Source organism: Labeo rohita, unplaced genomic scaffold (genome assembly GCF_022985175.1).
Source record: "Labeo rohita strain BAU-BD-2019 unplaced genomic scaffold, IGBB_LRoh.1.0 scaffold_161, whole genome shotgun sequence".
Taxonomy (NCBI): Eukaryota; Metazoa; Chordata; class Actinopteri; order Cypriniformes; family Cyprinidae; genus Labeo; species Labeo rohita.
The window spans coordinates 48,683-73,968 of NW_026127791.1; the positions used below are offsets into that span (position 1 = coordinate 48,683).

Genomic DNA, 25,286 nt, shown 5'->3' on the forward strand with positions numbered 1-25,286 from the left:
ACGACAGCAATCTTGAACTGCCCGTCACCTTAAACAAAAAAGACATTAAAAAATGACCATACATAAAGACAAGCAGGTTTGAACACACCTTACACACACAAGGATGATAACATGCAAAAGAAATCAATCAATCAATTTAGTAACGTTACTAGCATGTTGTCTGTGAAGTGGCTGCAACCAACTTCACATTGTTGTAAAAGTCAACAGAATAAATGTCACAATAACTATTTTCTTTTCAATATTGAACACTAATGTTAAATAAAACTGTTAATAAAAGAATACAAACCCATGAAAATAATGCAGGTGTGCTTGAGATTCACAGTACAGCAGCAATTGGATGCATTGAATGCCTGTGTTCACAGTTGCTTCACAGACAGCTTGCTAGTAATGGTAACAAATTAATTTCTGTTGTGCATCTTATCAAATCTGTGTGTGTGTGTAAAACAAGACAATAAAAGGTCTAAACTTACCTCATTTGGCAGAAAACTCCACGAGGAAGATGTGTGACAATATGCAGACAATGTTGAGTGCGACGGCTCCTAACGTTATGTTCATTTGCCAAACAAGCCAGACAGCAACTAAGTTAACGTTACGTAAACAATTTTTGTGACATTAAACAACATATAAGTTACCATGAAAGAGTAAAAACGGGTTTCCCAAATTTGAAAGCCGACTTTAAAATAAAATTTTGACAGAGCAGCTCTCCGCATCTTCTCTTCACCATTTTCGCGACGATAAGCGATCAAAGGTTCTTGTTCCCACAATGCAAAGCATAATTCAAAAATACGGAAAAACACCTGTAAAAACCTAATATGGAAAATTCCTTCAAATTATTATTTTTTTTTACAGTGCAGATACAGTGCATAATAAAGTGCTTGTGTCTCTTTTTCAGTGTTTCATTCAGAATCTCAGATCTCTGTCCTCAACATACTCAGTTCTGTTCTGACAGTTTGTCCATATCTGCTAGTGACAGTCGTGCTGATTTTCAAATGCTGTAGAATGAGAGGTAAATCATTACTTTTTAAATTATACTTACTATAAGTTATATGCGTAAGTGCACATATTATGAAAATCACTATACAAATCAAGTATTGAGTTGAATCTGTCCCACTACTTTAGTATATCTTTGTCTGTACAAATACATATTCATATTCCTTCATGTATTTATATTATGGACACAGCCATGCAGCCGTCTTTTTCTAGTTAAATTTTGCACAGCATAAATGAGTACACCCCCTATGGATGAATATAAAAGATGTATTTTCTTAATAATCACTAATATTATTCATGGAAAGATGGCAAAATTGAAATGTATACTTATTAAAAAAAAGAATAATAATAATAATAATAATTATATATATATATATATATATATATTTTTTTTTTTTTTTTTTTAAAATAAGTAAATTAGCCAATTCTGGATGGCATGAAGGATTGCAGAAATGTAAGTACACCCTAATTTAGCAAGTGTATAATATTCTAGTATTTAGTATGTCCTCCAGTATGTCCTAACTTTAAGTATACTGCTTTGTCCCTTCTTGGCACTGAGTGTAGAAGTTCATGAAAAAAATGGCACATCTGTCCTGTTTAACTCCTTGAGGACGACCTCCTTAAATGCCCTGGTCTTTAATGGAGAGTTCTGCTCAGCTCGTCTCTACAGAATCCCCCACAGCTGCTCAAGAGCATTAAGACTGAGTGAAATATATGTCTACTGAAGGATTTTCACCTTGCGAGAATGAATATCTTCATTGTTATGTTGGAAAAATGCCCAACAATGCAGGGAATGAGGGGAGGGTAGCATTATCTATTTTAGGTTTTTGTATTACATCACTCAGTGGTGTGTGAATTCATGACAGCATTAATAAAGCACAACTCCATCACACCTTCAGCACTCATACATCCCTATATAAGAGCTTTACTATCACTGAACGTCACTGTGGGAACCAGGCACTTCTCACTGTACTCCTCCTCTAGCAACACCAGAACATTTTGAATGCTTTTGGATCCGAAATGACTGACTTGGTCTCTTGAGACAAAAGTATGGATTCCTAGAAGTCTTTATTTTGTAAAATGGGCCTCGAAAGAGGTTAAATGAGTTTACTATGCTTTGGCTACAGTAGGTATTTCTAGTGGTGACAGCAACCATGCATGTCACTTCTGCAGGCTGTGTCATACTCTGTGAGATAAAGTGTCACTCTTTTCACAGCTTTTTTTTCCAGACTCTGAGCAAAAACTCACTTATTACTAAATGAAGACTTAAACTAAAGACCTGATTATTTCAGGAGTCACAAGTCCATCATTTTTGAACGTTGGTGTTACTTCTGCAATATTTTCAGACTTAAAACAATAATTTGGTATTCCTCTTTTATACTAAGAAATAAATCTCCTGGCAGTTTTCTCTCAAGTGATTCCATTGTTGCCAGCGTTATGTCTGAGTATGATTCAGTAGGCTATAAAACACTTTTAATTGTCAGAAAATAACTTGTCTTTAAAAGTTTTGGTTTAATATACATACCTATTGATCAAAAATTGCCTTCAACGTACCCTTTTTTTTTTTTTTTTTGTAATTTTCAGGAGGGTGTACTTATTTTTACAACACAACATTTTATCACTTTGATAAGAAAATCGTTTTGACATTCTTTTTTGGTAATTGATCAAGCTGGCTTGTTGGAAAGTTATCTCCAAAAAACCCTAATCTGTCTTCTAAGTAAAGAGTAATTGGTGAATTTGTTACATTTTAGAGGGGGTGTCCTCATTTATGCTGTGCACTGTATACTCAAAAATAAATGCTGAGGAGATTGTTTATGTGTGTATTTAACAGTTACATCTGTTGAAGAAGAAGAAACTTCTGATAATGATTAATCTGTAGCGATGGTGAGAAAACTTCAGCTTCATTATGACATCTCTCAATATCTCATTTACAAGCTCAGAGTAAATATGCTTATTGTAAAAGTCATGTTTTTGGAATTACTATATGTAAACACAGGAATAAATTACTGTGTGTGTGTGCGTGTGTGTAATACAGGATTCACTCCTGATTCATGATGACTAAACTTTTGTATGTATGTCACATGTTATAGTTGGTAAGTTAATATCAACCAGCTTTTACAACACACTTGACTTCCATTGATTCCATTCACATTTGATTTTATCCATCAGGAATTGGTTGTAAAATGTAAGTTACACTTTGTTTTCATATGACTTTTTACAAGTATACGAATGTTAACTTGTTTAATCAGTTTAGTCTTTGCTATTTTTGACCAAAAATGTGTTATTGGTAAAAAAAAAAAAAAAATTGCAGTGTAAATAAAAGCAGAAGAACCAGGACCAATAACCATTTACTTTGATGAATAAGATTTCATCTCTAAATGTGTATTTTGTTATTATTGGCAGCATAATACTACTGTAATTTACAGACATGATTACAGTTAGTATCCAGATGAAAATAATACTATCAAGTTTTAAACAATTACTGAACATGCAGGTTTTTTTTTTTTTTTTTTAACCCACAGCACATAAATTTGCATATGCTTTACACATATTGTGGTTCTCACTGTCATTGTTCAGATGTTGCACACCTTCTTCCGGTTGTGGTGATTGTGATGGTGTTAAGAGCTGAATATATGTTTAGAGTAAACACAAGTCAAACAGTGAACAGTAAAACACAAGAATATTGTTAATAGTTTTAAGAAATCTTTAAGACAATGGTCTGAGGTTGATGATATGTGGCTAATATAATGCTTCTTAATGTCTACGCAATTAAGGAAAACTGTAAGGTTAAAGATTTATGAAAACCCTTTGACCTCAAGTGTAAGTAAAAGTGATGCTTAGCAAACAACATTTATTTAGATTCGTATGTGTTGAGTGTCATTCTGCATTAAACAAGAATAAAACAAGATCTGAAAACCACTTATGTGAGCTTATTTTTTTTTTTACAATGTTTTATCTTTCTATAGTTAACATGTTCAGTAACTGTTGACCCTTGAATATGTGTGTTACTTGAATGTTGCATTTAACCAGATTATAAAGAGTAGTTTGGGGACAGATATGTTAAACTGAACAAATGACTGTTATGAGCCCAGTGTTTGCGGCTCTAAATATTGTGAAAAGTCGTCAAGTCTTTAGATGTAAATGTATTCTTTACTGGACGTCAGGTACTGAACAATGAATAACATCATGTTGTACATGAACTATTGTCATGTTGTATTGCACTTTTGTATTTGCTATTGCTGCGCCTTTGTTGTTGTTCAGAGTTTATCTCACAAATTTCATTACTAAGTTTTCCACCATGTGTAAACTGTAAAATGAAAATAAAAGACTTTTAAGGAACCAAACAGACTGATGAGGGCAATTTTTTCCCAGACACTTTTCTTCAAAAGTACTGAAATAATTGTTATTTGAATCATTAAGTAGCCAGATTAATTAAGAGGAGTAGACATAAGAAACATTAAATCCCTTAATTACCCAAAAGTAACTGAAAGCCAAAAGTACAGATATTTTACCAGAAAATGACTTTGGTTGAAGTTGAAGTCACTGTTTATAGTGACTTGAGTAAAAGTCTTAAAGTATGTGATAGTTATTGTACTTAAGTACAAAAAGTATTTTTTTTATCTAAAAAGGGTGCAGAAAAGGGTTCAGACATTTCTTATACCCTAGACAAGATCAGACAAGGACAGTGGCAATTCCTGCTTCAAGATCAATGACTCTGCTTCGTGTCTAACTAAGCACACAATGTTTTTAAAGGTCAGTCACGACTGCAGCTAGTGACATAGAACACTATGCATTGTGGTTTATCACCCCTGGGGCCCACACAAGCTGGACGTCCTTTTCTCTCTTGACACTTTTGCACCCCTTTTTTGTTCCAAGAACATCTATGGCTGCGTCCGAAAGCTCTAAAATGCTGCCTTCAGAGGCAGCATTCCAAGGCAGGAAGGCATCAAGGCACGTCCGAATTCTAATTCTGCTTCACTTCCTGTCTCCGGAGGTACCTTCATCTGATCGAATTTTGAAGGCAGCATAGATGTATCCTTCGCTGCCTTCGATTTCCCACAATCCTGTGCGTGTGTCTTATAGGCTATTTAAATAAAGATATTCTGATGAAATTAGACTTGTTACTTTATATAATAGATGAGATCTTGACCACACTGTAAAAAATTGCACTGTAAAATAACAGTAATTTACTGGCAGCTGTGGTTGCCAGCATTATACTGTTATTTTATAGCTCTCTACCGTTAATTTACAGCTCTTCATTTTTACAGTATGTTACTGTTATTATACCATGTGGTAACTCATTTTATTTTGGAAACCGATTGCTTCAAACCATTTGAGTTTTAAAAAAAACTATTGTTTATATGGTGTTAGTACAGTGAACTTATTTAATTTGAGTCCACTAAGAAGAATATTTCTTAATATAACCCCACAAACACTTAAAGTGTAATAAAGAAGCAATCGACTTTTACTCAAAACTTTATAGATTGTCATTAACTAACAATAGCACAGATTTGTGTAATAAAGTGCTTAGTAAAGAAATTGTCACTATATCAGCAATTCCACAATTACTGTCTTTAAATAAAGCAGCAAAACATCAGAACTTGTGGCTCATCATTGCCTGAAGCACAAGCTCTACTCTCCAGCACAATGGTGACCCACAAAACTAAATTAAACTGACAGATCTCTCTTGTACAAAAACACATCAGTTAGGCACAATCAAATATTTACTCTCCTTACCAGTTAATGATTTCACATAATTGTTTTTTTATGAACATTCACTAATATTTTAGTGAAAATAACTTGATTTACTTGGTAAATCTGACTGTTATGTTTTACAGTATATTACTGTTTTTTTTCTTGAATTAACAGTAATCTACTGGCAGCTTGGTTGCCAGCATGTTACTGTTTTTCTACAGTGTGTTGCCGTGTAATTAATTACAGTTTATTACTGTTAAATTACATTTCATGCTGTTTTTTTTCCCATCGTACATCTTTAACCCTTTAAAACCCACAGCAAAATCCTCAGTTTTAAATGAACACTTATAATGTGTCAACACTACAGAGTGTTTGAGTAATACTGAATTAGTGCTGAAGTTAATGAGATAATTATATGATTGATCACGTTCTGATTGAGCATTAGTGATGAACACCAGCTGTTAACAAACAAAATTGCTGAATGAAAGAATAACACAAGAACAACTGAGTTCAGCCACAGCCTTAGATGACATCAATTGAAATAAAAGAAGACATTAAATCTCTCAAGATCTGATTAAACTCCTAAAACAGCATTACCAGCTTCAGTTATTACCACACTGACTTTATTTCTGTCAGACGTCTACAGAAGAGAGTTGCAGAGGTTTAGAGTTTTTTTTTATTTTACTACCACGGTGGAGATCAGTGTTTACTTTAGTTGGCCTGTTGAACCTTGACATTTTAAAGTTAATTTTAGTTTTTGTAATTATGTGTGTTTACAACATGCTTGTTATGACCAAAAAGAAATCCAGAATTGTTTATGGTTTGGTAATAACACAGGTTTTATCCAGTGTCTTTTCTTTTATTGAATATTGATGCCAGATCTTTAAAAAAAAAAAAAACTGGGCATGCCAATGTTAAAAAGACCATTCATTTAAAAAAAAAAAAAAAAAACTTTTGTTATAATTTTGATACACACATCAAGAATCATCGTATGAATCTCAACAATGGTGAGAACAAGTCATGGGTGAGGTTTTGTAGTGTGCTGATACCCAGCATTCATTGCAGCATGAAGCTTTTGATTGTCACCATTGTTGAGATTCATATGCTGATTCTTCATGTCTCTGTTTAAGTATAGACACTTAAGTAGTTTTAAATTTTAACTATTAAATTCTGATTTTCCGGTTGCTACGAAAAAAAAAAGCAACAACAAACAAACACACACTCAAAAATCAACTTCTAATGAGTCTAGCAAGACTCAAAGTCAGTTCAATAGATGACACTCATGCCCAACTAGACATAGCTGACATCAACTGACCAGCATTGCTGTAACTAATGCATCATAAAAACCCAGTTACAGCAAATATCTGTATGTTTAAATATGAAGAGTCAAGAGCCCAATTAAAGTAAACACTGATCTCCACAATGGTATCGTCAAACAAAACAATAAAACATCATCATCTAAACATCTGTTCATTCTCAATAAGATCTTCTATAGACATCTGACAGAAATAAAATCAGTCTGGTTAGAAATGCGTGAAGTTGGTAAAGCTGTGTGTTGAGTTGTTTAAATTTTCATTTGATTTCATCTAAGGCTGTGGCTGAAGTCAGTTCTATAGTTCTTGTGTTTGTCTTGTTTCTCTTTCAATCAGTGATTCTGCTCATTAACAGCAGCTGTTCATCAGTGTCTGAAGTCACTCATTAGTTTTCATTATCTCTGTAAGGTGGACTATATTAGTAAACTCATGTAGGGAATAGTGAATGAGGGTGTAGAGTTTGATTTTAAACATAGTCTCTGAGTGTCGATTTTGAACGCTGTTAATTCACGATACATAGCAGCAGGCCACTTTTTCGAAAATGACAAATAATACCCAGAATGCACTGTTTTAATGGAAAATAGCATGTTGCTGTCAAAATGTGCCCGTTTTTTTACAGCAATTTTTAACAGTGCATGATAAACTTTATGAATCGTAATAGTGTAAAAAGCATAATAAATAATATTGTTAATATTGTATACAAATGTTAAAAGAGTTCAAATGAGTAGTAAATAAGAATAATATTTACAATATACTACCAATAGCGAAACAGCCACTAATAACAATGACCTGTTCTGCAATATTACTTGCATCAGTGCTTTTATTTGTTTTTTTTTTGTTTGTTTGTTTTTTTTTTTTTTTTTTTTTAAAGCAAAAAGTAGCTGCCATTGTCAGTCGTCTTCTCCAGCGTACAAACATTCAGTGAGTAATGACATCGAGGTCTTTATGTATTATTAAAGTATTTATACATAACTGTACAAGATCGTTTTTCTCCTAAATCTACAGCTTAACTGTTAGGTAACCTAGCAACGGCGTCACGTTCCGCTGCCTCTGAAGTCTGTCCGAAACTGTTCCTGGAGTTTCCTTCGCAGCCTTTTAAGTCATTGCCTGATAAGGCAGGTTAGGCAGCCGCAATGGCTACCAAAAAGCGGACCCGCGATCTGAAAGAATGGCCTTAGCAGCTAAAGGGTTAGGCATAAGGTCACCAGACGTCCCGTTTTTCCCGTAGTTGCAATACATTGTCGATTAACTTAAAGTTAGTGAAGACGAGATAGGCGAAATCGCGCAAACAGACACAGCAGAAGCGCTCTCTCTCTCGCGTGCACGCCCCACATCTTCAGTTCTCAGACAGCACGTGATCGGTTCTCAGTGCTCAAATACACACACAGTAGTCCAAATGTCTGTCGTGTTGAGTATCTCACGTAAATACAGTCGGTTATGGCTTAAGTGAACGCAAACAGGTGGGTGAAAACTGAGAATGTGTCAGTATTACATGCATGCCTTCTGTCTGGGACAGCATTCCTAATTAAATACCTATCTGTGTCATTAATGTTAACCAACAAAAGATGTCAAATAAATGTACAGCCTACATGTTAAATAAACCTCCTGTATCTGAAAAAATAGTTTAATTTGTATCCTATTTGTGTTATTGTGCTTCTTTTTCAAAAATTATAAATTATATGCATAGGCATATATATTGCTATAAATTCACCCAAAAATGAAAATTGTCATAATTTATTCAAGATTTCCCAAATTCAATCCTTGATTCAAATTTATCATGTTTAATTGGTTTGGTCTAAAGAGAAAAGAATTAATGATTATTTTTATTTGAAGACTAAAGTAGCTACCAAAATAAATGTTGGTAATTGTAGTTTGACTAAAAGTAATGACTGAAAGTGGACAAAAATGCAATGAATTTTCGTCAACTAAAACTAGACTAAAACTACGAAGGACTCAAATGACTAAAATGTGACTAAGACTATTAAGCATTTTAGTCTCAAGATAAAGACTAAGACTAAATAAAAAAATGCCTGTCAAAATTAACACTGCTTAAAAGCAGTTACAGGGCACATTAAACAGCTGAAAACTTCCACTATGAACAGCAGGGGCCAACAAAGTATCCATAAAATCAATAACAGACAATATACGCCTTCTGAACTCAGCAAGGAGCAAAAAAATAATCCTAGTGACTGAAAAACACGAAGCGAGGAGTGAGAGGTTTAGTAATTAAAAAGAAAAAAAAAAAATTTGCAGTGGTTTCTAATGCTGATAAAAATGGTATTAATATAACACATAACATGCTAAAAGCAAAGGTCACACATTAATGCTCAGCATTTATATTGTATTTTGTTTGGAAATCTATTTTACGCATTTATTTATAAGCTCAATACTTATATAAGTTATATAAGCAAATACTTAAATAAGTAATTTGAAATAAATATATTCCAGTTAAATATTTAAAATACTTGTACTAAAATTAAGATAAAATTCACACATTTTCTTGTTTTACAGAGAACAGGCATCAGTATAATTTGCTCTTAGACAGCAAAAAATCTTTATTTGTGTTCCAAAGGTGAGTAAATCATTACAGAATTTTCAGTATTGGGTGAACTGTCCCTTTAAAAGCCAGCATACATCAGTATATTGCACTAATTGCTGGTGCTCAGAGTGACTATGTAGCGCAATTTTTAAACAGCCTGGCACTCCCTGGTCAAAGTTTGATTAAATTAATGATTTCAACAATACATTTTGTAATTTGGGGCTCATTTGATTTGAAGCTAAAGCCTCTCTATTAATTGTGGGGTGTAAGGATACCGCATATGATGCAAGCGTGGAAGAGCTGGACATCTGTGTTGCCGCTTTTAATTTGTCTTAGCTCTTCTGGAATTCAGAATGTTCTCTGTAGAAAAAAAGTCTGGCGACCTAAACACATGAAGAATGTTTAGTTCTCATATGTCGCTGCAAATGGGATGATTTCAGGACCTCACCACACAGAAAACATAGTGTGGGGGCTGATTCATTGTTGCGGTAAACCCAAATATTGTAATTGTATTAATTTTGGGTTGTAAATTTTTTGCTTTTATGGTGTCAGTCATGGGAAAAGTCATGGAAAATCCTCCCAAATGTTGAAACGATACTATGGCAAAGCTATTGCTTCCATCTTCTGACAACTGATGGAAAACAGATTTTGAATAAGGACCTGAATAAGGACAGATGGAAGTAATTGCACATGACAGTGTTAGAAAGGTGGTTGGAGGACTCAAATGCAGTTCAAACAAAAGAGGAAGTTTATTCAAAACATAAAGCAGTAAAAGTGCAAAACACAAAAAGCCAGGCGAATAAAGTCGAGTGACAATCCATCACCCACATCCACTGAGACAGAGGGCTGAGAGGAATGATCGGAAAAGTTCGGTCTAGCGCTTTCAATCCGGCCTCACTGTCCACATAAGAAATTATTAATGCCTCGCCTGAGGATCCTGGACACAGTATATAAGTGTTAGCGAAGCAAATACAAACGAGCACAGCCAGGACACAAAAAAACAACAAAAAAAAAAACAAAAGACATATCCACGCCGAAAGAGGACAAAGACAACAAATAAATAGGCAATGAGTAACAGGTGTGGGCTGATCGAGCACGCAGCACTGCGAGTTAGCGCTGATTGGCCCACCACGTAAAGGTTGAAAAATGACAGGATCAAAACAAAACCCACGTGCAACTGACAGTGACAGTGCACAGGTGAAACAGAGTAAGAGAAGACACAGAATCATGGCAGACAGAGGATGCACGATTAGGGAGGCAAAATAGTGTAGTGATGGGTACTCACATTACAAATGATGTTAAGATTCTTGGATCACGTGTCAATTAATGTGTGTGGTTATTAATACATCACATAAGAAAGATTGGTGGGATCTCTAACTTGCAGAACCTCTTACTGTATTATCAACACAAGGAAGACACAAGTGTAATAAAGTACATTTTATTAACAAAAGATAGACAAGAGTAATCAACAACTACTAAATGAATACCATGAATGAAAAAGGAATAAAGTGCATAAGATGCATAAAATGCAAGTGATTATGTTGGGAGTTGTTATGTCAGAGCTACGTTATCTGGAAAGAAACTGTTGCTACTCTGAAACAAATAAGGTCAAGAACCTTATTATGCATCAAACAAATACGTGTAAGATTTGTTATCACCTGCAATCATCCAAATAATATCTAATGTAAATTAGAAAAATCATCTACTGATAATATACAACAATACCAAGGTCTCTGAAAGAGGTCTGGAAGTGATATTTATGTTCCCTGTGGTTGATGAGCAGTCTGGTGGCCACTGGTTGTGCTGGTAGCAGTAGTCTGGGGAAAGGAGCAGGAATTAGTTTCGACAGCCTTGAACATGAAGCGCTGTAGGATGCTTATCTCCTGGAGCACCAAGGGTCCTAAGATCTGGAACATGGAGATGTGGCCCTGGAGTAGGTGCTGAAGGTCCTTAGCTTAGAACACGCAAGCAGAAGCACCAGACGTGAAGGTTTGCTCACCGGAGCTTAACCTTGTTGCAAAGGTGATGTTGGGGCACATGACGTGAAGATGCTGGTGTTTTCTGTTTGTTTTATTTTTTTATGCTATTTTATAGATTTAGAAATTTTTGGAAATGTTTTTTAAACTTATTTTGGTCTGGATTTAGAGTTTAAAATGTGCTGTCGATTGTGTTTTTGCACTCGAAGCCAAAGTGGAGTTGGGAGGTTTGAGAAATGACGGACTGATGACTTACAGCCGCAATGATTTACTGGGTCTTCGATTTAACGTGAAACTCTTGCCAAGTTTTCTTTGTGATGTTCCCCTTGAAATCATTTATTCCCCACAAACAACGTAAGAAAAGGAAAAAGGAAAAAGAAAAAAAAGGGATTCTAGAGGAGGAATTCAGAATCGACTCAAACGACACGGCAGCCACTTTCTCCTGCCCACAATAACTCTGACTAATGCCTATTCACTCAAGAATAAAATGCCTGAACTGTCAGCGTTAATGAAATATGACTGAGATTACAAGAGAACGAATCTGCTCTGCATTACTGAAACGTGGTTAAAGAACTCCACTTTCAGAACAACAATTTACAAAAAATGTACTCACCCCCTTATCATCCAAGACATTCATGTCTTTCTGTCTTAAGTCGTGAAGAAATTATGGTTTATGAGGAAAGCATTTCAGGATTTTCTCCATATAATGGACTTCACTGGTGCCCCGATTAAACTTCCAAAATGTAGTTTAAATGCAGATTCAAAGGGCTCTAAATGATCCCAGCCGAGGAAGAAGGGTCTTATCTAGTGAAATGATCTGTCATTTTTTTCAGAAAAAAAAATTTGTTTACTTTTTAAGCACAAAAGCTTGTGTAGCACAAGCTCTGGGATGCGCGTCCATGGCACTATGTACTATTGAATCACGTCGAAAGGTCACGCTGAACATAATCAGAACTACAGACCCAGTGTTTACAAAGCGAACGTGCAAAGACTAAGGAAGTGCAAGTAAGTCAAACGCTGTTTACAAAAAGGTACAACAATGTCAGACGATTCTGAAGTTGTAGGAGAAAATGAGATGGAGTTTTTCACCATTCTCCAACTTTTTGAGTCGGAGTACACAGACAATGAACCTTAGACGTGTATGATGATTAGATGATTAGCGTAGCTTGTGAATCCTTTACCATTTATGTCACATCTGTGAGTGACTGTCTCTCCTCTGAATACATGTTGAGCAGGTTTAACAGTTACTTCAGGTTTTGGTATTTCTGTACAATGACAACAATTCACAATGAAAATAATGTAATAAACACAAACAAATGAATGCCACTTTAAAATCAGCTTTGTTGGGGTTCAAACCCAGAAACTACCTACATTTATTGAAGCAGTCAAAGACACATTCACAAAAATTTTACGCAGGTACAATAATTTACAATAATATTCAAAATGACAAAGAAATGGCTTAATTTATCACCAGTAAGTGATGCTGTGGCTAAACAAAAGGCCAATGAGGAATGCAAAGTTAATTTACATACAGAAAAGTCATTATAGAAATAAATGGCTACTTTGTTAGGGTTTAAAGATCCGGCTAATAACTTTGTGTGCCTTAGTAACCCCTACTTTAGAAATTGAAAGTGAATGAGAAGCAAACCACTTAAACTCACCTAATACTGTCAGTGTAACTGTGTCAGTGATGTGTGACCAGCATGATCCTCTTGTCTCTGATCCATTACAGTAGAGTATTTACCTGCATCAGAATAAGTTACCACTCTAAAAATTGTGACGTTAAATAACAGGAATTTACTGGCAGCAGGGTTGTCTGTAAAGTACTGTTAATTTACAGTTCTTACTTTTTACAGTATTTTACCATAATTCCACCATAGAAATTAACTCAGCTCCAAATGCTTCAAACAGTTCGAGTTTAAGAACTAGCGTTCATACCATGTTAGTTCTGTTGAACTTATTCCATTTATGTCCACTGAGAAGAAAATATTTTTATGAAGTTCCAAATATAGGTTCGGGAGGAGCCGATCATTCAGTCTTGTCAATCATCATTACAAGCCTATAGCTCATTGCACCGTCCCAGCCTCAGTTCTTCCGGCATATACGACCCCACCATGTCCCGTGAACAGCCTCCCAGCCCGACGAACTCCCACACTTTTCCAACTAACAATGCTCTGTAAAGTCACGCTTAATCCGGCTCCACTTTTAGCTTTCAACAAGTCCCGGAAAAATGCGCTTCTCCCAGAGCTCATCTGCGCACTACAGCCGCTACAGTTCCAAACGTTATCCAAATTACAGCTAAACCGCTTTCATCCGTCATTTGCCTGAAAGCAGTTTATAATGATCTCCATTCTTCAGAAGATCAGTATTTCTAAATGTATAATCTTACATTGCATAATGATCTCATTCTTAAGTGGTATTCCTAAATGTATAATCTGATTGCATAACTTGCAAGTCGTGAGCATGTAATAGCTGTTGTGCGCTTCTATTCTACAGTGTACAGTAATGATAGACACATCAATCTGAATAAACGATCCAATCCAACATACTCCAGCTGTTAAATGGTGTCCGATTGGTCTCCACCAAGCGGCAACCTCCCAGTCTCCCTCTTGAAGCCAACACGGAAGTGATTAAAACTGCAACTCATCGACTGGCCGCTAGAGACTGGCTGCAAAAGGGAGTCAATCCCATAGACTCCCCATGTTAAAATGCCCAACTTCACAGCAGAAAATCATGTTTACAGCCTGGTACAAAAAGTGGTTTTGGTCTATATAGCTAATTTTGCTCTTCATGTCAACTGTGAGGGGGGTGAATTTTTTTATAACTCATCCGTTTAAATTATATTAAGCCTTAAATTTATGTATAATTTAGGGCGTGGCCACTTGAGTGGCAGGTCGATTGCTGCTGCTGTCACCACCATTGTGCTAGGTGGGCTTGGTTTCAGCAACCACCTCCACCCACGTCCCGCCTTTTTTTTTTCCATTTTCAATTATCCGGGAGTGACGTGAAGTGATGCGATTCCAAGATGGCGACGGCTGACTCCCACCCACTAAGAGCTTCAAAAATGCTCTTCAGAAACCTACGGGTGACGTCACGGACACTACGTCCATATTTTTTTTTACAGTCTATGGTCTCCACATAAAATCACCACTAACTGCATCACAGATCAAGCTAGTCAGATTACTGTTGTGTTTCAAATTATGTTTTTAGTTTTGAATCATCATTGCGGCCTAACCGGATCCCGGAAGTCTCAGCTTTAGTCAAATAGCATGTCACCCACTCCATAAACATTTGCTTAAGATCTATACGGTGCTATATACTGTGAATAGGCTTCTTTAATTGGAGATGAAGCACTTTAAAAGTGCCATTATTATGCCTTATATTTTGTTTTGTTAAGTTATAATCTAAATCTATAATCTATAATGTAATGTTCTGTGAAATTATAATCTAAAACTTTACACAAAGTAGACTGGGTTTACCATTTACATTCATGTGCATGGCATTTTGATCTCCAGCTAAATCAAATTTACTCAGCGCATTCCACTAATTGTGATTTTAAGAATATTTATCCTGACTATCCATTATCATGCTTTTTCAGATCTCCATCAACTAAAGTGGTAATTCCCCTTTATTATACCATTAAATTTTAATATTCTTCCTACAACCTTTCTTTCACAGTCCTTGCATGTGGCTGTCTCCGTGAAGATGCTGGCCTCTTTTCTCCCCCTTGCTAACTATAGACCACAGGTGTCATCATGAGCCTGCCTCCGTGAACGGCCATTTTGCACCATCTTTACAGCCACACCTTTACAGCCACTTACATAGCAGCCCCAAACCATACTGCCTGTCTGGGTGTTTTCACACCTTGTTATTTTAAGGAGTCTGAACATGTTTCACTGGATTTGGCCCATATGTCAGCACTAAAAAATCATCAAATTGCAGAACCTTGTAAACCAAGCCCATCTTGGAGGTGATCCGAGTATGATTCAGTTTCAGCTATCAGTATGGTTCTTTAAACTGTGCATTGTGAACACAAATGGCTCCAAGCTTACTTCAATGTACGTTCAATTTAGCAGGTCATCAGATGCTTCTGTTCAAAGTGATTATTCTTCATGGCTGCTTCTCCTGGCAGATTTCTACAAAGTATGTTGACAACATACATTTTTGTCTTAAGCCCACAGCAAGATATTTAACAATTATAACAATTTAATTAAACCACTGTATGAATATTTGCATGTGGATGTAGAATCAGCGCTTCCGCATTTCTCTGTCATGTGTGTTAATCATCTTCTTTTGCATGTTTCAGAAGATGCTCCACTCAGTTCAGGACAACTAAAACTCAGCTATGTGCCGTGATGCTACATACTTTGGCTTATGAAGTAGGATACTTTAAATGGCTTGTATCATCAGTACTTGATGTCTCACCATTTACATTAGCACATTACATTTCTTCATTAGTCCATTTTTCAGCAGCTTTATGATTCAATTTTGTTACTTATCTGCCACAGCAGAGATTTCTCCCTGGGCTCATCGTGTCCACTACCCCGTGGTTGAAGGAATGGGCCTCCCAAGCATTTTTTCACTTGCCATTTCTCAGCAACAGCAGGATTCCCGCTGGGCTGTCGCAGTCATCGCGATACCACGCTATTGACAAGCCAGCTGCAGAGGATTGCAGCTACCGCTATATTCGCATGTTTTTTTCCTTTTTCTGTAAGGTCATGCCCTTCTTGTTCTACGCCTAGTACATGAGTTAATGATAATGTGTACCATGCTGATTTCTACAGTGGCTTCCAACCTTCAGAGTCATTGTCATGCTCAAAGAATCCCTGTCTTGGCATTGCCGCATTGCCATTCTTTCATGCAACCGTACGTCTTGGACCCCCTCCTCCCTTTTATAGAGTCCATCTCCCAGCAAATCTTCGGTATGTCTCTGACGCAGCAGTGCCATTTCCCACCATTCTCAAAGCAGCTCTGTTATTTGTTAATGACACTGCAGTGATTTACCCTAACAAATCACTTATTACTTCACTGCCGCAGCAGTAATTCTCCTTACCACTCTTGCAGCAGACAGTCACCATACTAAACTCTTTTTCTCTGCCGCAGCAGTGATTTCTTCCACCATTCCCAGAGAAGATACAATACCAAACTCTATTATTGCCCTACTCAGCAACGACGTCTCCCACCTTCTTGCAGCAGACGTCATACCAACTCCTGTTTCTCACTGTTGCAGCAATAACTTCTCTCACTGGTCTCAGCAGATGTGTAGAGGTCAGTATTTCTTTCACTGGTCTCAGAGGATTTCCATACTAAACACTATTTCTCACCTCTGCAGCAATGACATCCCCATCTCTCTTGCAGCAGACGTCATACTAACCTCTATTTCTCACTTCCACAGCAGTGATTTCTTCCACCAGTCTAAGAGCAGATATACTAAAACTCTTACTCACCTCCGCAACAATAACCTCTCCCACCTCCCTTGCTGCTGATGTCATGCTAAATTCCATTTCTCACGGCTGCAGCAGTGATTTTGTGCAGCACTCTTGCAGCACCCTGACTAATCCTCATATATAAATTTTCTTCCAGTTTTGCAAAAGCAGAGATTTCTCCTCCAATAAAAATGTTACTTTGTAAAGCCAAATCACTCAGTCCTGTCAATCATCATTACAAGCCTATATAAGCAGCTCTCATTGCACCATCCCAGCCTCAGTTTTTCCCGCATCCCTCCACCTCCCCTTCTCCTCCTCTATTTCTGTTGTTCTCCCTCCAGGTAATATCGCAATGGGGGTTAAACTCTGCGCTCAAGCCGAGCCTCGGGTTCGAGCCTCCATTAAGGACAGCAAGCCAAGTTTGTCTACCATTGCCCATCAGGACTGGATGGGTAGTCGAACCTTTTCAACATGTATTCAGAGGAGAAATAGTCACTCTCAGATGTGACATTTATGGTGAAGGAGTCACTAGCTGGTGCTACAGTATAAAGGAGGTTCAACCAGTGTTTTCAGTGATCAACAGGAACACACATTCAGGTCTGACACCGAGTCTGACACAGGTAAATTCTCCTGTAATGGATCAGAGACAGAAGGATCACGCTGGTCACAAATGAGTGATGCAGGTACACTGACAGTATCAGGTGAGTTTGATCATCTCTTCATACACAAACAAACTCGCATTTAACATGTTATTATTGAGTGATTTCTCCATTTCAGATCCCAGAGCAGTTTTAAGTGTTTCTCCACAGATATGGTTGACTGAAAGAGATCCACTGACTTTGAACTGTTCAGTTTACAACTTTTTTACAGGCTGGACATTCAGCTGGTTCGCTTTAACTGTCTCACAAAGTAAGTTATAATGTGCTTCTTGTGAAAATGCCTGAATTAGTTGATTTTATTCAAGTCCAAAGTATCATTTAATATTGAATACATTCTCTGGTTATACAGATAACAGCCGTCATTATAATTTCCTCTCAGACAGCAGCAGAGGAGCAGGAGGAAACTACACTGTCAGTTCTGCTGCTCTAAATCACACAGGAGTTTATTCGTGCAGAGCAGAGAGAGAGAAACCAGTCTATAAAACACAGTACAGCAACACACAGCAGCTGTGGGCCACTGGTTTATATTTTATGGGCCAATTTGTTTATATTTTATAAGGAGAGTTTCCATGCTCAAATCTGAGACTCTAAAGCTGTAATTGTCGTCTCAGGTGTTTCTCCTCCAGTCTCTCTGATCGTCAGTCCCAGCAGAACTCAACACTTCACATCTCTCTCTTTCTCTCTGAGCTGTGAGGACCAGAGTAACTCTACTGGATGGAGAGTGAGAAGATACACAGACGGTGGACGGCTGGAAGATTGTTCATCATTATATTGAGGATCACAAACAGGATCTACATGTATAATCAGCTCCACCATCACATCAGACACTGGAGTGTACTGGTGTGAGTCTGAATCTGGAGAGAATCATCATCCTGTTAATATCACTGTACACTGTGAGTCTGTGTTTATTAATTTCACCAACAGTTTATAATCAATGCAAAAAAAAAAAAAAAAAAAAAAAACAACTCAATGAGCAAGCAGCAGTAAAAAAATATATAGTTTTAACATTGTTTATATAATCATAGTTTATATTTTTATACTGTTTATGCAATAAGTCCATGTTTGCTCTGTTTCAGTATCTGATGTGATTCTGGAGAGTCCTGTTCATCCTGTGACTGAAGGAGATCATTTGTGTGCTGATTTTCAAATGCTGCAGAATGAGAGGTAAAACATGACTGATTTGTTATAAGTGCTCTTATTGTGAACATCATTTTAAAAAATCATGTATTGAATTAAATGTCTCACTACTGTCTGTACAAATATATATTCATATTCCCTCATGTATGCAAATTACAGACACAGGTGTACAGCCATTTTCTAGTTAAATTTTATTTAAATAAATATAGCTTAAAAATGATGGCTGTTCAGAAAAGCAAGAAATTGAAAAATTGGCAAAATTGAAATGTATTAAACATATATTAATATATACCAATATTTTTTTGTAAAATAAGTAAATTAATTTTGTTTAAATGAAGGACTGCAGAAATGAGTACACCCTAGATTAAATTTAGCAAATGTATAATATTCTAGTACTTAGGATGTCTTCCAGAACTGTAAGTATACTGCTCTGACCCTTCCTGTTACTGAGTGTACAAGTTCATGACAAAATGCCACATCTGTCCTGTTTAACTCCTGGAGGACGACCTCCTTAAATGCCCTGGTCCTTAATGGGGAGTTTTGCTCAGCTCATCTTTACAGAATCCCCCACAGCTGCTCAACAGTGTTAAGATTGAGTAAAATACATGTCCACTGAAGGGTTTTCACCTTGGGAGAGTGAATATCTTCATTGTGTTGAAAAAATGTTGAAAAAATGCCCAACAATGGAGGAAATGAGGGGAGGATAGCATTATCTATTTCAGGTTTATGTATTACAGTGGCATATGAATTCATAACAGCATTGATAAAGCATCTTTTTTTAGTAGTAATTTTCAGGAGAGTGTGCTTATTTTTGCAACACAACATTTTATTACTTTAATAAGAAAATCTTATTTTTCTAAATAAATTTGACATTCTCCTTTGGTAATTGATCAAGCTGGCTTGTTAGAACATTATATCTCCAAAGAAGCCTAATATGTCTTCTAAGTAAAGAGCAGGGGAGCAGACGGGATTTTTTTTTTAACTGCGGGGGACTAAGCTGTCAGCAAATGATTTAAACTCAGTTATTTTGCGTAATTTGGGCTTTAACTAATGCTGAAGTAGCTACTTTGCATAATTTGGGCTAATGGTTTGCACTAAAAAGCCATTGGTGGATTCTTATTTGAAATCATGGATAAACAACAATGAACAAAGGTAAACCAAAGCCTGCCTGATCAACACTAGCAATGCAAGATCAAACTGTTAATTGTCTAGTATGCCAATCACCCACCAAAACTTCATCCCTTCTGCAAAATATGTTTTATGTAGCTAAAAATTAATGTGGTCGCATTTGTGCGAGTGCATGTCTGCGCTGCTCAAAAAGCGTCTACTCTATAAAGCGCGCGTTGCAGCAGGAGTCAGAATTCACTGATCACGTAAAGCAGGGGTTCTCAACCTTTTGCAAGCTGGGCCCCCCAAAGCTGGTTCATTGCAGTTGCCCCCCCCCAAAACTAACCATAACACCTTGCATACATAGATAGATAGAAAGATAGATAGATAGATAAATAGATAGATAGATAGATAGATAGATAGATAGCCCGGTAGTAAATGCCTATGTAAATCGAGATCGATAACAGACTAGCGAGAGCTGGCACAAGCGAACTTGGCAAGAGACTAGACTGGAGTGAATGGAGAGCTATGTCGTGAGTCAATTTAAATGCAGTGATTTATTTTTGTGTGAGAGTGAGTGAACATTTACATTTACGGGAACGGCGGCGGCCATGCGCATGCGCGATTCATTTGCAGCCTGGACGCGGAGGGGTGTGTGTCTCCTCTCTGCTCTGAGGCTACTGAGAGACTGACCGCCTGTGAGTGCTTTTGGACGGGAGAGGGGCTCACGGCAGCACCCGCTGCTCGTTGAGCACAGTAGGCCTAACTATAGGGTGATTCGTGCTTCCGAGTCTCCAAACACCACAAAAGTCTCCAAAAACACCAGTAAAAATCACTGGATTTGTCGCTTTTGACAAAAAAAAAATAAAATAAATAAAAATAAAAGTCGCCAGGAGGATGATTTGTTTGTGTTATAATCAGTGCTTGAAGTGGGGGGGAAAAGGTGGCGGTATTTGCATTGGAAAATCATTACATTTTTACAGTGAAAAACAAAACTTGGAGATATTGCTGTTACAACAATTTATTGTAATTTATTTATTAACAACATAAATGTATTTAAACATGTTTGTGTGTGCGTGGCTGTGTGCGTGCGTGTATTTCACAAAAACTAAAGGAAAGCTTTAAATGTAGCCTATATTCTGACTAGTTTATTCGTTTTATATCAGTGATGCGCGGGTCAATGTATAAACAACCCGAACCCGACCGAAGTTTTCAAATAACCCGCCCGCATGTGAACCGCATGTTTAATATCTGCGACTGACAGCAGCGATTATATGCGGCTATGCGGTGGAGATGCGTTCACTGTCAAAAATCATTCGGCATTAATTAGGTTATTTTGTCAAAAGAAATGTTCTTGATTACAAGAAAAATACAGATTGTTCTTGTTGTGATTTATTTTGTCTTTCCTTTATATAGATTTAAATAGTTTCGTTTTCGAAGTACTCTAAATTATATCAGTGATTCTCCGATGTTAAATATGATCAAGAATTATTTTATTTCGATCTACAGTGTAATAAAAGTTAAGAAAAATATTAGCCTATAGCCCTAAATATATAGATTACAAGCTAATTCCTTTTTTCTTAACTTTTAACTTCTTCTAAAAATTATCAAGAATATTAAATCAACTCAATAGGCTAAAGACTTTTCTTATACAAACTTAACGAATGCACTTCAAAACGAAGTTTTCATATATAAATTCAGGAATCACGAATATGACAAAATAATATTATTTTTTATATATTAGTTGTATAGCTATAATAGTTGTATCAAATGAATAAGGAAATTATGCCTTGAATTTATTAAGTAATGTTTAATTTCGTTCGTTTCGCTCTCTGGAAATGTAAAGAAAAATACAGTTTTTACGTGGAATTCGTTTTTAATCCCTGGTTTTAAACAAGGATATACATGAGATAATTTATATATTATTGCTTGAATATTTCCTATAAATTACAAAGGTTTAATTGGAATCTTTATTTCAAACGACCCGACCGCCGCGACCCGAATATCATTAAAAATATTTTTGGATGACTCGTAACTGCGGGTAACCGCGGGTGACCGCAAGCACCCGCTCATTTTGGATCAACCCGCGCATCACTGATCAAACAAATGAGCGCCGTTTTCTAAAGTCTATGAGCGCAGCACACACAAATAAACTAAATTGACATACTGCAGTTAAATTTCAAAATGTGGTGTTTTTATATTTATAACATTTGAATACAGTTCAGCAACATACATCACACGACCTGACGACCAAGAGAGCTGACAATTGACCATCACTTAATTTCACCTCACGATTGAAAATGTGACACTGATTTCATATGACAGTTCAACAAACAAGTTAATAATATTAAGTCACTTATATTTTTGATGAAATAATGACTGTTTTGGTCTATTTTAGCAGCGAAAATAGATCCGATGAATCCAAACAAAGATCACGAATTTGCATTTTTTTTTTTTTTTTTTTTTTTTTTGCTCCCATCCTGTAGCCTACTCGCGCCCCCCCGCAAGAGTGTCCCCACCGGTTGAGAACCACTGACGTAAAGGGAGGCGCATTCAGTGCGATCACTTCGGATGTAGAGCCTGGTTTATGAACTGGCCGTGTCAGCACGAGCGCACAGCTCGCGGCAAAAATGATGGCGGATGGAGGAATTTGGTTTTCAAGCTAAAGTAAAGTAAAGTACAAAAAAAAAAAAAAAAAAAAAAACGTTTTAAACAGAGAAGATGAACATGTTGGGATTCTTGTGGAAAAATAAACATGCAAGCCATATTAGTTTCACTTTTCTTTTTGTTTTCAGTTTGAAAAGCTGTCATTTACCTCACGTTACGTTATGGAGGCCTTGTTTTATTTTATTTTTTTTTTATTTCTCAGTGTTTGCTAAATGTTCTATAATTTATTAGTTGGTGTAGGCTAATATAGTCATGTCCCCCCGTCCCTAGTGCTATCTGTACTCATTTATGCTGTGCACTGTATACTCATGAATAAATGCTGAGGAGATTGTTTATGTTGTAGTTGTTAAAGTTAACATCAACCAGCTTTTACAACACACTTGACTTCCATTGATTCTATTCACATTTAATTTTATCCATCAGGAATTGATTGTAAAATGTAAGTTAACTTTGGTTTCATATGACTTTTTACAAGCAACACGAATGTTAACTTGTTTAATCAGTTTGGTCTTTGCTACTTTTGACCAAAAATGTGTTATTAGTAATATGAACCAAACCCCTCTCCACTTAGTGTGATTTATAAGCATGTATATTATTTATTTTAGTTTGAGTCTCCTACTGTAATATTTCATGCTTTTATATGTGTATATTTCCTATTTAAATAATGAGACTGTTTCTTCAGCTGCTTTTTTTTTTTTTTTAAGTCTCACAGTGACAATAAAAGCAGAAGAATCAGGACCAATAAACATTCGTCAGATTTAATCTCTAATTGTGTATTTTGGTATTATTTGCAACATAATATTACTACAATTTACAGACATTACAGTTAGTATCCAGATGAAAAGAATACTATCAAGTTTTAAACAATCACTGAACATGCAGGGTTTTTTTTTTTTTTTTTAACCCACAGCACTTTAATTCACACATGCTTTACACATATTGTGGTTCTCACTGTCATGTTGAAATGTTGCACACTAGTGTTCACATGGTGAGAACTTCGGTTGTGGTGACATTGTGATGGTGTTCAGAGCTGAATATGTGTTTAGAGTTGAAACACAAGTCAAATAGTGAACAGTAAAACACAAGAATATTGTTAATAGTTTTAAGAAATCTTTAAGACAATGGTCTGAGGTTGATGATATGTGACTAATATAATGCTTCTTAATGTCTATGCAATTAAGAAAAACTGTAAGGTTAAAGATTTATGAAAACCCTTTGACCTCAATTGTAAGCAAAAGTGATGCTTAGCAAACAACACTTATTTAGATTCGTATGTGTCATTCTGCATTAAACAAGAATAAAACAAGATCTGAAAACCACTTTTGTGAGCTTATTTTTACACTGTTTTATCTTTATGATGTTTTATTAACAAAGTTTGGGAGGAGCACATCAGGTACAATCAAGTTAACCAACGGCAACAGGTATTAAGTACAGCTGACTTACGATTTATCAGCATCCCTCCACCACCACCCCATCACCTCTCTTACTACAGCTATACGTGGGGGGTACTCTGGGTTCGGGCCTTTCCTGAGCTTGGAGCCTTTACCCGGACAGCACGCCATATACGCACACTGACACTTACACACACACACAGTGAGGTGAGGTGAGTGATCACAAACGGGAATCCACACTCTGTGCTCCAAACACCACCACCAGGACACTAGAACAGCTAGCCGCACAAATCAGAGGCCTAAAACAACACAAAGGAAACCAATTAATCAACAAATACACAAAACAAAATGATACTGACGCCTGATTGACTAAAACAGATTACACAAATTGTTAATAATACACAACATGGTTGACTATAGACAATTACTACTTAATCACATTTGTACGAAAGAGAAATACAAAACAGAAGATTTGACAATAACAACAAGATAGTCAGGTTCAAACTGAGCAAAGCAAAATCAATAATAAAGAAAAACATACAATAAACAAAACAAATCATACAATAGCACAACCAAACAAAAACTAGTTACACAAACAATATAAAGTGAAACAATCAAACTCCAAAACAAAATAAAAATCAATAAAAACAAACTTACATGCAGCCAGTAATTCTATGACTGGAGGGCAAGTCAAAGCACACAACACAACGCATACAGCGGTAAGATAATCGGGACGTCTACTGCCTCAATCAATGGCTTGAAAAGAGAAAAACAAAATAACAAAACACACACAGCAAAACAGCAGCACCATCTTAATCCCTTTCTATGCAGGAAGTGATCACCCCAACCCCCAAAAGACAGAGAGCTCCCAAAGAAACTGTTTGTCCTGCTAAAAACAAACCATTAATTTAACTTAACCCACTCAATTATTAACAAAACAAGTGAAACTATAGATACCAGATACTGGTCACCGGGACACATAAGTCAAACAGTTGCTCACAGCACAAATCTAAGCAGTTTACTCGAGGATGAGTGGAATCAACCCAGCTGGAATAAAAATATGCAGGTTATGTCAAACGCGAACTCCACGCAAACGATTAATTAACTTAACCTACCGGAGGATAATGACAGCCTGTGCACCACCACAAAGCCGCAAACAAGATGCTATTCCAGATACAATAAACACATATAATAAACTGATAGACACAAGCTCACTGCACCATTAGCCAAACAGCTAAAAACAAACCTTTTAAGCAGAAACACGCACACACCAAGAGCGGAGCTAGCAATGACACATCCCAGGTATTCTGACTTAAAGCAGTGCATGCCGGATAGAAATTTTGTCTGACTTGGGAAGGCGCCGGCGCCGTGATAGCCACGAAAGCG

At 36.5% G+C, this 25,286-nt stretch overlaps 1 protein-coding gene across 1 annotated transcript in view; it reads left to right on the forward strand.

Annotated features, from left to right (window-relative positions):
- LOC127158624 (Fc receptor-like protein 3) overlaps positions 1–25,286 on the forward strand; it is a gene marked incomplete at its 5' end in the record, with an annotated part of 70,037 nt that overhangs the window by 43,225 nt on the left and 1,526 nt on the right. The window contains 5 exons of the mRNA XM_051101685.1: positions 893–1,006; positions 17,978–18,118; positions 18,210–18,299; positions 18,387–18,491; positions 18,675–18,762. Of these exons, the coding sequence (XP_050957642.1) occupies positions 893–1,006; positions 17,978–18,118; positions 18,210–18,299; positions 18,387–18,491; positions 18,675–18,762 (538 nt within the window). The remainder of the gene's footprint in view (positions 1–892; positions 1,007–17,977; positions 18,119–18,209; positions 18,300–18,386; positions 18,492–18,674; positions 18,763–25,286) is intronic.